The 15,844-nt window shown below is 34.3% G+C and overlaps 1 protein-coding gene and 1 long non-coding RNA gene across 2 annotated transcripts in view; both read left to right on the top strand.

The window, feature by feature from the left end:
• The first annotated feature begins 623 nt into the window (after nt 1-623).
• Nucleotides 624-7,523, top strand: LOC114335743 (gastrula zinc finger protein XlCGF57.1-like). The gene is made up of 2 exons (XM_028286036.2): nt 624-1,129; nt 6,397-7,523. Exons 1-2 carry the CDS (start codon nt 759-761, stop codon nt 7,433-7,435), a joined length of 1,410 nt encoding a protein of 469 aa, XP_028141837.1. The 5' UTR covers nt 624-758; the 3' UTR covers nt 7,436-7,523.
• Nucleotides 7,524-14,353: 6,830 nt separating this feature from the next.
• Nucleotides 14,354-15,844, top strand: part of LOC126886847 (uncharacterized) — a 30,941-nt gene continuing 29,450 nt past the window's right edge. Inside the window, exon 1 of the long non-coding RNA XR_007698789.1 lies at nt 14,354-14,660. This is a non-coding gene — a long non-coding RNA (uncharacterized LOC126886847). The remainder of the gene's footprint in view (nt 14,661-15,844) is intronic.

The raw sequence follows: 15,844 nt of genomic DNA, 5'->3' as shown, positions 1-15,844 counted from the left end.
GCATCGTGTCTGTAGGTCTCCATTTTAAAATTTTCTTTTCTCTTCTCCACTCTTCCATCTATGAATTTGGCAACATGTCCCGCCCAGTTCCATTATTCAGCGTTGTAATTCTTTGAACTTCGTCCGTAATACCAGTTTTTTTCCTATATTATTTGAAACTCTGTCTCCCAAGAATATATTCAACATTGACCTCCCCTTTGGTCTCTGTGCCACTTGTATTTTATTGATACTTTTATTAATAATTTTTGTGGTAAGGGTCAATTTCAATTCTGCTTAGAACTGGGAGTAGGTACACATTGATCAAAGACTTCTTTTCAAGCACATCGGAATATCTGATCTAAAGACTCCCCTCAGTTTTCCGTATGTCACTCATGGCAATCATATTCTCGTGTTTAACTGTGTTGTTTGATTATCTCTTCCTAATTTAACTTCGTGGTCCAGATATTTATAAAAGTCCAATTTTCTCAACGTGGTCAAATTTGCCCTTGCACATTTAAATGGCGGTTTGGTACGAGATATTATAAAATTATAAAATATTTAATTAAATTTCAAAATTTAAACATTGCCTTCGACTTAAATGTGGATGTATAGCTTAAAGGAAAACTCTAATTTAGATCAATTGTCAATGTCAAATAGCCATTTTCGTTGTTTGTTGTGTACTTGGTACTCTTGATAAAAGACCAAATTTACACTATAAAATTCTAACAAAATTTGAATCTGAAGGAGGGAAACCTCCAGAAATTTATTAACTCAAAAATATGGAGGAAAATAAAGAAGATACTATACTAGACATATCCCACACGGAACTAATGGAGATTATAAGCGTTAATGAAATATGCAGACTATGTGCCAATCAACAGGAAAAACTAATTGGAATATATACTCCTGATGGCGAAAACAATGACCTGGCCTCTAAAATGAACTCATACCTTCCAATAAAAGTGGACAAAACTGATGATTTACCCCTTCAATGCTGTTGGCAATGTGCTTCCACTGTTTTAGCTTGGCATGAATTATTTTTAACCAGTATAGAAGCAGATAGAAGACTCAGAAGTTATCAGTTTGTCACAGAGAAACAAATATCGGAAACAATCGGGACTAATACTGACATAAGTTTGGAAGAAGTAACGTAAGTCTCTATACTTGCTAGTGATGTTGATTATAGTTACTTTCGAGTATTCCTTACAAATTGTTACTTTTGTATAAAGTAATCATTTACAAAGGTAAAGGTAAAAATGGTATACATTTTTATTTATAATCATTTACAGCATTCCTTACTTTGATTACTATTATTACTTTTGTATTTGAGTACTGGTAATCATATCGAGAATCGTATTTCTCAGTAGGTAGGGATTTTGTATAAAGTAATCATTTACAGTATTCGTTACTTGTTACTTTGATTACTATGATTACTTTTGTTACTTTTGTATTTGAGTACCGGTAGTCATATTGAGAATCGTATTTCTCAGTAGGTGGGTTTGTATAGGTATTCCGATATAACAACGACCTTCACCAATCTGTTTAAGGCAGCATTTCCCAACCGGTGGGTCACGACCCACTAGTGGGCCGTGGGCAGATTTCAGGTGGGTCGCGACGTGGCTTTTACAGTAGCTAAGTGGCGTAAAGAATTACTGAATTGCGTATCATCATGAGTGAGGGATGGGTCGCGAATATGAAAAAACATTAGAATATGTGCCACCAGACATAAAAGGTTGGGAACCACTGGTTTAAGGGATAAAAATAATAATAATAATAATAATAATAATAATGATTTGATTATTATGATTCCTTTTGTTACTTTTTCATTTGAGTACTGGCCATATCGAGAATCGTATTTCTCAGTAGGTGGGTATTTTGTACAGGTATTCCGATATAATAACGACCTTCATGAAGTACGAAGTAATCAGAGTAATCAAAGTAGATACAATAATCGTTACTTGCTCTGTTACGATTGGTACGAAGTAATCAAAGTAAGCAGATATAATAGTCGTTACTCACTCTGATACGATTGGTACTAAGTAACGAAGTAATCAAAGTAATCAAAGTAATCAACATAGATACAATAGTCCTTACTCTCTCTAATACGATTGGTATGAAGTAATCAGAGTAATCAAAGTAATCAAGGTAGATACAATAGTCGTTACTAGCTCTGATTCGATTGGTATGAAGTAATCAGAGTAATCAAAGTAACGATTTGCCTCTCTGTATAGTAATCGTTACTTTTGGTATTCTTAAGTAACGAGTACTTTGTAACGAATAGTTACTTTATCAACATCACTAATACTTGCTAGCCAGGAAGAAGACTATATTTTTAAGACATTATTTAACGCCTTGGCTGCGTTACGAGACAAATAGATCTCATATTAGATTAACAGTTGGCTGTGTCGACTTTGTCATAATGCACAGTGGCAAATGAGGTATAAGGGACATATTATATGCCTCACAACGCACTCAATGTAAGTTTATACATATTTCTAAATGCAGCCAAGGTGTTAATATTACCAGAAAATTTTAGAATAGTCACTTTATTTTAGATCTGTTAAGTGCTATTCATTCAAAGCTTTATTACTTTAAGTACAGTAATACCAGGTGTCTAAGAGACTCATTAATGTTCAGCTCAGCGGGTGCTATTGTTGGAGGTGTGGAATTCCATAAACAAGGGATCTATATGTTTTGTGAAATTCCAATGTTTATGAAATGTTTTTAATGTTTATGAAATTCCACACCTCATACAATAGCACCTCGCTGAGCTAAATATTAATGAGTCTTTTAGATACCTGGTGCAGGTATAAATTAATCCTTTAAGGGCCAAATTATTTTTATTTTTCAAGTTTTAATTATACATAATTGTCAGTAATATTGCTCTAAATGTGGAAATATTCATAAAAGTGTTTTCTAAATCTGCATTTTTGAATTTTGAACCGTCTTATAAATAGATAATTGGGTGTTAGTGTTATCCATATATATATAATACTCTAGATTGCTCCCTGCCATCTTAAAATGGGTGACGGTTGCGACAGAGATAAATGAGCCTATTTGGTCGGTAGTCTCTTTTTAATTCAAGGTGAATATCGACGTGACTATCTTACTTTATCGAGTATTATCTCTTGACAGTTCGAGCGGGTGGTGACGAGAAATGGTCTTTGGTTCAGGACGTGGATAATTGTGGTTCGAATCCCATACCAACTTTATTTTTTTTTATTTTTAAATTAATCAATATTGCGTTTATTAGATATTTTTACATCTGGAAAATGGACCTAAGTAAATCTAGCAGATAATAAATGTATGTATAGTAAGTCAATAAATAAATAAATAAATAGTTTATTTACGGTTATACCAATTACAATAATTACAATCATTCAATAGTTCATATATTTAACAGTTTTAGAACAATAATAATTACATACAATTTACACAAAACAAATGAATAGAATAAATACATAAATGACAGTTTACAGTGACAGCCTGCATTGTATTTTAAAAAGATTTTTTCAGTTTTTTTCGAAAGCTATTCAGAGGGCTAGAAAAAAAGTCTACATCTAAACCATTTCCAGATTAACACATTCGTCTTATAGGTCTATTTAGACAATAGTTTGTTTGTTGGTATTCTAAGTGAAAAACGTCCTTAGATCTTGTGCACCTTTGAGGAACCCTAAGACCTACTCTCTGCAAAATTTGAGGCGAATCTATCATTCCGTTTACAATCTTGAATATTGGAATACATACTATAAATTAATATAGGTATTGTTTATTATACTCGTAGTACAATAATAATTACCAATCAATATTAGCATTTTGTGGTTTTGATTTAGTATAATCCTCACATTAATAATTATTAAAAACTTTCTACTATAAACAAAATACGTTAACAGTAGAATTGTACTTTTATTTCTTTTGTAATAAAAATAATAATAATAAATTATGGGCAGAATGTACCACAAATAACTTTTTTACTGGTTTTGAATTCGCCAAAGTCTTGAATTCATGGCACATGACGTTAGTAGGGCTAGTACTCACAGTTAGAAAAATAAGAGATTTCTACCTAAAAATGTGCAAGGAAACAAGGAAAGAGCTGTTTTTTCCATAAATTTTGCATACAATCATGATGCTACTGTATGCTCTTATACGTGCCAAAGAACACAGCAGTAGTGTTACTCTCTTCCATGCATATGACTGGAAAAGTAGAAGACAGTGAAGTATCGACGCCGGAATAATTCAGTATTACAATAAAACCAAAGCTGGATTAATAAAATGGATAAAATGCTGGGTGACTATTTCACTGGCTTATCATGCTACATTATACATTGAAAGCATAATCCGTTAAAAAAAACAAAGGACTAATGCAGGAAATTTTTGAAGAATCATTCTAAAGATATTTGGTTGCCTTCATTTCAATCTCAAAGTAAAAACCGGATGATGATGACAAGTCATTTTCTTCGTAATGCTGTAGAAATGGTCCTTGATCGAAACAAAGTATGTATTTGCTGTAGATACTCCTCCTGTACGCGACCGCAGAAGAGGTGGGCAGATGAAGTCGCGGGCAAGCAGTGGATGAGAATTGCCAAGAGTCGATGGAAGCACATGGAAGAGGCTTATGTCCAGCAGTGGGCGAACACAGGTTGAAGAAGAAGAAGACTCCTCCTCAAGTATCTCACAGCATTCGTGAATCTACTCCAGTAACCGGAAGTTGTCATGTTGGTCGAATGAACGGAAAAACAGCGTAAAACGAGACATACTTGTGTAGTATGTTTTCTACATGTGTGTGACGAATATTCTTTGTCTAAAACGATATTTATGTACTTATGTGTTGCGAAAATCCACACTAACATTCATTTTTGTATTTTGATTCAAATAAGCTATCAGTTAAATACAAAATATATTGCTTTTTTAAATTATTTATTTAAAACAATGTACAAGGTACAAATGTACCTACGCCGTCGTTTATGGGGGTTGGGAATATTTAAGCCTCTTTCTGGGAATTGAATAAAGATTTTTTTGTTAAATTTGGCTCACCAGCCGGTTTCCGAAACGTTATTCAAATCTCCGATCATCTAATCGGCTGTCAGATTTGATCAACTGTTAACCAGTGATGGGTTTCTCAAACGCCAATTATCTAAAATTATCTATTGATTATAAATCATGTAAACAATGATCTGACATACAATTTGTTATAGATACTGTCACAATTTACTGTTATCCTTCAAAATTTCAATTATATTAACCTCTAAATCCAAACTTGTATCTTTGTATCTCTAAGGTGCATTCTCTCTTACGTACTGTCACTTTTGTTTGGAGCAAGAATTGAATGATAATTGATAATGAGCTAGATAATTTCAAAAAGAATAAAACGCATTAAATTTATGTGATGAGATTTGGAGATATAAAACAGTTTATTTATGATCTATAATATTTTATACCCATATTTTTATTTTTGGTCTATATAATTACTTTTTGTATTTATTTTTAATTTATTTACCGGCTGTTTTATTGTCTTCAAAGTTAGCTGCTATAATTTCACACACGTTTTCCCTCTTATTTACATCGCTATTATCATTATGTTCTGCTTTTTAGAGCTCTGGCCTCTCAAAAAATAGCTCTATGAGTCTAGCATCGTTGTTATCTTACATTTTTAAACGAAAAAAATATAAATTATATAATCAAATATACAAAAATGTCCGAGATATCCATGTTCTGCAAGTTAAATAAATTTTTAAAATTATTTCTTCCATAAAAAAAACTTATGTTTATTGAATAATATGATTCTCATTTATATATGTGTTATTTGACAATTTTTTCCCGGTATTTGTTAATTACAGTAATTAAAAAACTAAAAAAACTCTTAACAGCCCGTTAATCGACGGATAATCTCATATTAGGTAACAGTACATTTTTACCGCCGTTTGACAAGCGAAACTGGTTAATCGACCTTTCAAAGACTCAAAACACTTATGATCGGCTGTTAACAAGCGATTAATCTTTTGTCAGGTGATCTACTGTTGTTAAAACTAGTTTGTTTGACGTTTCTGACGCATTTAATCCATTGTTAATCGTCGATTACATAATTTTTGAGATGATCATCCTTTCGGAAACCGGGCGATAATCTACTGGATAAATGTAGAGATGTCACAAAAGTTCAAGTCTCTACCCCTTTGAAAAAAAAGTTATCACAATTCGAAAACTCAAAAGTTACAATTGTACCTGTGCCGCCCGACGAAGGTTAAATAACATAAATGCTTCATATTTACTTGATGTGCATGGATTTGTAAGAAACTAATTAATCACTAATTTTCCTAATTTTACCAATTTTCGCTACCTTAAAATATGAGTCTTCTTCCAAAATAGCTGTATTTACTTTGTTGATGTCCAATGTTTAATCCTCTATTATTTTTTTTATAGGAAGCCTATCGAAGAAGTAAAGTTGCCGATATTAAATAAATATGAAGAAAACGATCCAGTATTTATTAACAAATCAGAAATGAGCGATTATTCAGATAATATCGGTGAATATATCGGCCTCCAGCAAGAATATTTGCCACTTGACGAAATATGCGAATCTACAGACAAAGAATTAAACGAAGACGAAAAGATAATTGACGTAAGTGATGAAGAAGACGATCCTTTAACAACCAAGGAAGCAGGAGATATTTGCTATGGCTGTCAAACTTGTCAAATGATATTTTTATCTGAGCCCGAAATGCAAAAACACATAGCTCAAACTCATCCAATAGAAGAAAAATGTGATAATAATGATAAAGTTGAATTAAAGAAATCAAGAAAGAAGAATGCTAAACTAGACCAAGAAATGGTAAATGCAGCAAAGATAGTTGTAGATGGTAAGGTGTACTATAATTGCAAAGAATGTGGTAGATGTCTTTATTCTCCATATACCTATATTTGGCATGTTAGGATCCACACAGGAGAGCGACCCCATTCTTGTCATCTATGTGGTAAATGTTTTAGAGTATCCCAAGGTCTAGTTAGGCATCTTAAAGAAACTCATGAAGGTATTAAAAATTTTCCTTGTGATATTTGTGGGAGAATGTTTGCTACCAGAAGAAATGCTGATGAACACAGAAGAATCCATACTAACGAAAGACCATACGTTTGTGACTTGTGTGGGAAATCTTTTAAGCAGAAAGCTTCTCTCTTTGTGCATAACCGATCACACAATGACGTATTTCCGTTTAAATGTACTTACTGTAATCAAACATTCAGGACGAGGCCACCTATGCTGGTCCACATAACAAAGCATACAGGAGAAAAGCCATATCCGTGTGAAATCTGTGGTAGAAGATTTAGAATAAAATATGAATTAAAGCGGCATAGATTAATACATTCTGATGAGAAACCGTTTAGCTGTGAGCTGTGTGGATTGAAATTTAAACAAAAACGATATTTAAAGAATCACATTAAGTTAAACCATGCTAACAGTTAAAATATTTCACTTTGTGAAGTCTTATTTGTAGAATGAAATCATTTTTCAATGCAATTCTAATAATAAAGTTATATTATGCTCTCTGTAATTTGTTTTTGGTCTCCTTTTCTTTAGCAAATGCCATCTCTTGTTAATTCTCCAGTGTTATTAAAGTCTCATTGTAATCATTACCATTTTTGAAAACTTTTGCCATTTTATTTTTTATTTAAAATAAAACAACGCAATACAGACACAGTTGTAGACAACGAAGGCCAGATTTTGATTACAATTAAAGAAACAAACGAGGAAGTAATTATGGCCATTAAGCGAATTAAAGATGGGAAATCAACAGGACCCGATGGAGTACATGGTAAAATTTTAAAGCTATTAGAGGCACACCAAATCATAGCTTTTACGAAGCTATAGAACATAGTTCTTCATATTTCTTAGTTTGATAAGCCATGTACTTAAAGTATTCTTACCATCTTTTACTCGCGCATATACACCAAATTAGAAGAACACCTAAGTGAACTTCAAATTGGATTCAGAGCAGGACTCGGAACGAGGGAAGCACTTTTCAGTTTTCAAGTTCTAATACAGAGAGCCAGGGATGTCAACTGCGATGTACATGCATAATTCATCGATTTCGAGAAGGCATTTGACAATTATTAAAGTACTAGGTAATAGGTACATGGGAAACTAATAATTATCCTAAAAACATCAGGACTTCCAGGGTCTAGTTAGGTATCTTAAACTCATGAGGGCATTAAAAAATTTCCTTGCGATATTTGCGGAAGAATGTTTGCTATCAGGAGAAATGCTGATGAACACAGAAGAATACACACTATTGAAAGACCATACGTTTGTGACTTGTGTGGAAAATCTTTCCAACAGAAAGCTTCTCTCTTTGTGCATAACAGATCACACAATGACGTATTCCCGTTTAAATGTACTTACTGTAACCAGACTTTCAGGACAAGGCCACCTATGCTGGTCCACATCACAAAACATACAGAAAAGAAGCCATATCCTTGTGAAATCTGTGGTAGAAGATTTCGGATACAGTATAAATTAAAGCAGCATCGAGTGACGAGTGATACATTTTGATGAGAAACCGTTTAGCTGTGAGCTGTGGATTGAAATTTAAACAAAAACGATATTTAAAGAATTACATTAAGTTAAACCATGCAAACATAAAAGTTAAAATATTTCATTTTGTGAGATCAAGTTTGTAGAATCAAATAATTTTTTAATGCAATTATAATAATAACAATTATAATACTCTCTGTAATTTGTTTTATTTAATCACCTTTTCTTTAACAAATGACAAGTCTTATTAATTCTCCAGTGTTATTAAAGTCTTTTTGTATCATTATCATTTTTGAAAGCTTTGCCATTTTATTAAATTATTTAATTGATCCCATTGGATATTGCATTTTGTCTCCCACTTGTTGGTCAACAACTAGGTACGGGTGGAAGAACCGACACGTGGTAGGTCACTTCATTGCCCTGGAGCTGAGAAATTGAATCCAAAGAAGTAAATAGTCAATGGCATTGAGATGTGGAAAGCCACAGGATATCTACCACATTAAAGATCCGGTGGAGGACATCTCCAGGACACCATAATGGCTGAAAATCCAAAAGAAACAGCCCTTCCACCCCCGGTCAACAAATAATATTCAAGAAACGACACCTCTGAACGCAGATATTTTAGGAAGCAGTGAAGTTCGATTTCCAACTTCTGCAGTTGTAAAATTAAATAAAAGTTGTAAATAATTATTCATCGTCAAACGCGCCCACTGCTCGACATAGGCCTCCCTCAACTCCTTTCAGTGTTCTCTACGCTGGGCCGCTTGTATAGCCAGTTTCCCGCTAGTCTTTTTACGTCGTCGGTCCATCTAGTCGGTAGTCGTCCTCGGTTTCTTTTATAGTTTCTGGGCCTCCATTCTATGATTCATCTTGTCGTGTATCTATATAAACCGAACCCTGCGAGTTAAATAAATGTTATTACAAAATCTCAAAATGTCTTTTGAGACTGGTATTTCTGTAGATACCGGAAAACATTCATTAAGTATTTGAAAGTTACAGTTAAATAAATCAATTATCGGAAGTTGGTAATTATTTAAAAATTTTCTCATCATTCTTAATGGCTAGGTAGGTATTTGTAACTAATTTTGTTAATATACATTTGCTGAGGCTCATTTTCTTGTATTTATAACTAATACTTCTTTTTAATTTGTTCTACGTGTTTACTTAACTATATCTAGTCAATTTACCTACATTTATCGATATAAAGTAATAGACATAATTTAAAATTTCGTTTTAATGTTTAATTAACAACGAACAAATTATTTTTAAGAGAAAGTTATATTCTCATTTTTGAAAGATTTATGTTTATAAATTATTTTAAAAGCTAGTTTATTAAAGTCAAAGATTTATAGCTGGTGTATTTAATAAAATATAAGAAATATTTTACGGCCACGGTATATAAAATAATTATAGAATAAAAAAAATTCCCATTAGCTTCCAGTTTCCCATATTTTGAGACAACAGTGAATGTCCATTAAATGATGGATGGATATTATCTGATTCAACAATAAACCTTTCTTCCTATCTTCCCAAGAGAATGAATGAATTGTAAACTACAAAAGACAAATCAACAATTTGTTCTTTTTCTGTTTATATTTTAATCAATATAATATGGTTGGAAGTAATTGATACCCATCGTCTGTAATTTTGACTAAAAATGAACTTTCTTTCTAATTACAGTCATATAATTTATAAATATTATTTGTTATCTCTAAAACATCAACACATCTGCCATGTAATTGCCTACTATGGCTAATGATTTTCACAGGGGCGTAACAAAAATATGATATTAGGTAGATACACCTAGAGTTTAACATCAAACCACAAAAAATACGTGTCATTCTTTCCTTATCAATAGTACCCAGTGCCGGTTTATCCACTGGGCGCTTGGGGCGGGCGCACAGGGGCCCGGGGCCCGAAGAAGCCCGTTCCTTTTAATTATAAAAAAATAAAGACGCTAAATAATCTACATATTCTTCGAAAAAAAATCTCATACGCCGATATTTACGCCAATACACTGCAAAAGCCTATGTTCTATTGTTACATCTCTTCACGCCTATACACAGTGGCGTAGCCTAGCCACTCAAGGGCCCGGTGTCAGTATTTGTGGCGGGGCCCTTTTCCAAAAACTATAGAAAGCTATCAGATTTAGCCATGTCTCAAATTGTATCCAAAATAATCGCATAAACGGAGTTTTTTTAGTTTCTAATAATTTCATTTTGAATTGTGGGGCTAAAATAATAATTTATCTCATTTTTCGGCTTTAAAATAAGTTGTTTTAAAATAGTTAAACGAAAGACAAAAATAGATATACATAAATCTAATTTATAGATAAAGAATAGATTATTCTCGAAAATGCCAATACCCAGACAATAGATACACACTCTTTCAAACATTCAAAAGTAAAGCGATTACAAAAATTGCAATGTGGCATTACACAGTGGCCTCTAAGGCTAGCACTCAACTTGCGATTTGTAGTCGCGGCGACAAAAAAATTGCTGTTGCACAAAATCTAGAGTCTAGAAAATTAGTCGCTATTTTCAGAATCGCGAATTGAATGCTACAAGGATGTAACATCAGCTTTTAGATGTTTTTTACTCTAGATAAAGAAGTCAAGACGTCAATTAATACTCTATGCGGATGCTATTTTGCGACTAGATTGGTCGTTTTTATGGTGAAAAATAATTTCAAAACGCTTTTCGTTCGATGATTTAGTTTGTTTGGTCTGGGATGACATTTTGACCTTTTTATCAAAAATCAAAGAGCAAATAAATGTGTTAGGGTAACTACAGTGTTTATACCTATAGTCAAAATATGTAGCAAATTTGTCATTAAGATTCAATTTAATAGTACTTTAACGACTTAATAATCACCTCATAATTTTCTCGGATTATGGGAAATCCCTTCAATCAGATTATTTTAATCTTTTTTGTAGAATTTTGAGCTAGTAATTAAAAAAAACATTAGTAAGTATACCGATAATGCTAATTACAAGCACAAACTTAAAATAAATTAGCGAAAATATACAAAAAACTTGTGTTAAACCTCAAAAACTATAAGGCGCTTAGGTGATGCAGGACTTTTTAACATCACTGTACATACATACATATCCACAAACATTTTCCCTTTTTTAAATAGAAATTGAGTCATATTTCTGAGCTCGGTAACTTTTGAATGGTATAAATTCACCGATTTATACCATTCAAACTATTAGTTTTCATGATTTTCAACATTAGACATGCGTTGGAAAGGTAATGATCAGTACTATTAGAAGCCGTAAAGGTCGGACTTAAAATTTCGAAGTTTTTGGGAGTTTTGGGGACGAGAACGAAAAACAGGCCCTAAATAGGAAGGGCTATAAAATCCACATCCTTGGAACAAAATATTGATGGGTCAGTCTTTTCCTGAACTTTAAGATGGGAGTTGGTAAAATTTTCAATTCCGTCAGATTAAAAAAACGGAAAATTTCGTGTATAAATAGTGTCGCGTGTAGGGTGTTGGTGTGCGCCATTGGCGAGAACTGCCGTTCTCTGGTAATTGTGGATGTATTGGAAACAAAAGTTTTTCAGTGTTTTATTGTTAACTAAAATTATTTCAAAAAGACTAAGTTTTCACTCTAATGGCATATAGAACATCCCACCAGAATGAAAACAATGGGAACCTTCTCTGGTTACACCTCCGAGGCTTCTACAATTTGCAAGCCATACGGATGCTGAGACTAAGGAAGATGAGGGAATTCTACAATTTACAATTCACGTCCCATCTGCTCAGCGCGGTAAAGTTCCAACGAGAATGGTTCCCTTCATACTCCACACAGAGTAAATGTAAATCAAAAATGAATAACCATTTTCAATTTCGTTGCAAAACGAAAATACAGCCGAACCATATTCTAGTCCAATCAGAGAGTGCTGCAAGCACCTCTACCGGTTTCGAAACTTATTAGTCTCTCATCAGGAGGCACATATGCTGCTCTCCCTGATCCAACCAAAACAAACCCCAGCGTGCAATCCCGAATTGCAACGAACGAAATGGCATAGATGCCCTAGCGGCAACTGCTAGCAAAAAGACTAAGTTTTCACTCTAATGGCATATAGAACATCCCACCAGAATGAAAACAATGGGAACCTTCTCTGGTTACACCTCCGAGGCTTCTACAATTTGCAAGCCATACGGATGCTGAGACTAAGGAATATGAGGGAATTCTACAATTTACAATTCACGTCCCATCTGCTCAGCGCGGAAAAGTTCCAACGAGAATGGTTCCCTTCATACTCCACACAGAGTAAATGTAAATCAGAAATGAATAACCATTTTCAATTTCGTTGCAAAACGAAAATACAGCCGAACCATATTCTAGTCCAATCAGAGAGTGCTGCAAGCACCTCTACCGGTTTCGAAACTTATTAGTCTCTCATCAGGAGGCACATATGCTGCTCTCCCTGATCCAATCAAAACAAACCCCAGCGTGCAGTCCCGAATTGCAACGAACGAAATGGCATAGATGCCCTAGCGGCAACTTCTAGCAAAAAGACTAAGTTTTCACTCTAATGGCATATAGAACATCCCACCAGAATGAAAACAATGGGAACCTTCTCTGGTTACACCTCCGAGGCTTCTACAATTTGCAAGCCATACGGATGCTGAGACTAAGGAAGATGAGGGAATTCTACAATTTACAATTCACGTCCCATCTGCTCAGCGCTGTAAAGTTCCAACGAGAGCACTCTCTGATTGGACTAGAATATGGTTCGGCTGTATTTTCGTTTTGCAACGAAATTGAAAATAATTATTCATTTTTGATTTACATTTACTCTGTGTGGAGTATGAAGGGAACCATTCTCGTTGGAACTTTACCGCGCTCAGCAGATGGGACGTGAATTGTAAATTGTAGAATTCCCTCATCTTCCTTAGTCTCAGCATCCGTATGGCTTGCAAATTGTAGAAGCCTCGGAGGTGTAACCAGAGAAGGTTCCCATTGTTTTCATTCTGGTGGGATGTTCTATATGCAATTAGAGTGAAAACTTGGTCTTTTTGCTAGCAGTTGCCGCTAGGGCATCTATGCCATTTCGTTCGTTGCAATCCGTAACTGCATGCCGGGGTTTGTTTTGGTTGGATCAGGGAGAGCAGCATATGTGCCTCCTGATGAGAGACTAATAAGTTTCGAAACCGGTAGAGGTGCTTGCAGCACTCTCTGATTGGACTAGAATATGGTTCGGCTGTATTTTCGCTTTGCAACGAAATTGAAAATGGTTATTCATTTTTTATTTACATTTACTCTGTGTGGAGTATGAAGTGAACCATTCTCGTTGGAACTTTACCGCGCTGAGCAGATGGGACGTGAATTGCAAATTGTAGAATTCCCTCATCTTCCTTAGTCTCAGCATCCGTATGGCTTGCAAATTGTAGAAGCCTCGGAGGTGTAACCAGAGAAGGTTCCCATTGCTTTCATTCTGGTGGGATGTTCTATATGCCATTAGAGTGAAAACTTAGTCTTTTTGCTAGCAGTTGCCGCTAGGGCATCTATGCCATTTCGTTCGTTGCAATTCGGGACTGCACGCTGGGGTTTGTTTTGGTTGGATCAGGGAGAGCAGCATATGTGCCTCCTGATGAGAGACTAATAAGTTTCGAAACCGGTAGAGGTGCTTGCAGCACTCTCTGATTGGACTAGAATATGGTTCGGCTGTATTTTCGTGTTGCAACGAAATTGAAAATGGTTATTCATTTTTAAAATTATCTCCTTCGATATTCCTTCTGAATTTTTTATTGTAACGCCTATGTCTAAGAAGTAATAAGACTTAATAGTGCACGTTTGTTTTTTGTCAAATTATTGTTTTCAAAGCCATCTGCTGCGCTTGAGACCGGCGCCTTTCCCAAACTTTCGACTCTTGGTAATTATTGTTAAATTTCCTATTACTGCTTGAAGATTGTGGAACTTTCTGACAGTAGTTGGCTAGCAAACACGCGCAACGCCGCCCGCCGGTACTTATTGATCCGCGAATTATTGGGAGCTGCACGCTGCACCGCAGTTGATTTAGTACAGTTGCAGTTGAAGTGTTTTTCGTAATTACGAAAATGCATAGGAAGAGTGTCTCAACAGTTTTGTTTGTTTTACTATTGTGCTTTGGAAATTTTGGTTTAGTTCGTATGACTCCACCAAGTAAGTATTTTTTAAATAATTTAATAAATTTAGTATTTTATTTAAATAGAAAATTACCGATAAAAGTAATAACGAATGGGTGGGACCGTCTTCAGACCGGTTTTGAGGGCACTGAAACGAAGGATAAAATGTGCACCCACCACAAAAAAATAGTAAAAAATTTAATACGTTATCTTCAGTTATTACAGGTCCAAGTGTCTTGCCTCTGAGATATCTTCTTCTTGATGTCCTATTCGCAGGGCCGCGCTTAGGTCAATTGACGCCCTAGGCAATTCTCTAGTAGCCGCCCTTCAAACATGTACCATTTTTGCAAAAAAAATTGCTGACATTTTTATTTAAATAAGAATACATTAAAAATGGATTTAAACTACGATGTTTATATACCTACAACAGAAAAAATTGTCATTCCAATTCGATCGCATCAGAGACTTCCTTTCGAAAAAAGACTTTTTTCTTGACAAATTGTTAACACGTTCTTGCGTCATACTGGGTGGGAAATTATTTTTAATTCTTGGCATTTTCGAAAATGACTTTTCAACAGACACGTTGGCAACTGGGATGCACAAATAAATGTGCAAAGCAATGTCAAAATTAAGGAAAGTATCTATCAATCTACTTAGTGCAGTCACTGAAGGTTTTCACCTCCGATTTCGTTGAACCTCCATCGATTTTCATGAAAATTGGTGAGTAGTTAGAGGATACCTCAAGGAACAAAGGTGACATGATGCCAACTTGCGCTTTTACCGTGGTGGTAGATGCCACCCCTTCCCGGGGGTGAAAATTATCATTTTTTAAATAATACCATAAATCGATACAGAGACAAATTCTAAGCAAAATTTGTTATATGTATAAAGTTATTAATATAAATCAATACTTTTTGAGCTATTAAAGATCCAAAATTTTTTCGTAAAAAATGCATGTTTTAAAGCTGTTTTCCACGTATAACTCAAAAACTATAAGCTTTTACAAAAAAGTTATTATTACCAAAATTGAAGATAATAAATACACTCCTCACTTAAAGAACTAAACTAATGTTAATTCAAAGTGAGTTAGGGGTAATTGAATGTATATTTTTTTCGACGAGTACGCAAATCTAAGTATGCAAGCTTAAATAACGGGAAAACGATGCAATTTATAAAATATACCTGCTAAGCACTTGTCAAAGTACTTCGAAGTACCTATCA

Source organism: Diabrotica virgifera, chromosome 6 (assembly GCF_917563875.1).
Source record: "Diabrotica virgifera virgifera chromosome 6, PGI_DIABVI_V3a".
In the NCBI taxonomy this organism is placed as follows: Eukaryota; Metazoa; Arthropoda; class Insecta; order Coleoptera; family Chrysomelidae; genus Diabrotica; species Diabrotica virgifera.
The sequence above is the reverse complement of the archived record's forward strand: the minus strand, read 5'-3'. Positions and strand labels throughout refer to the sequence as shown.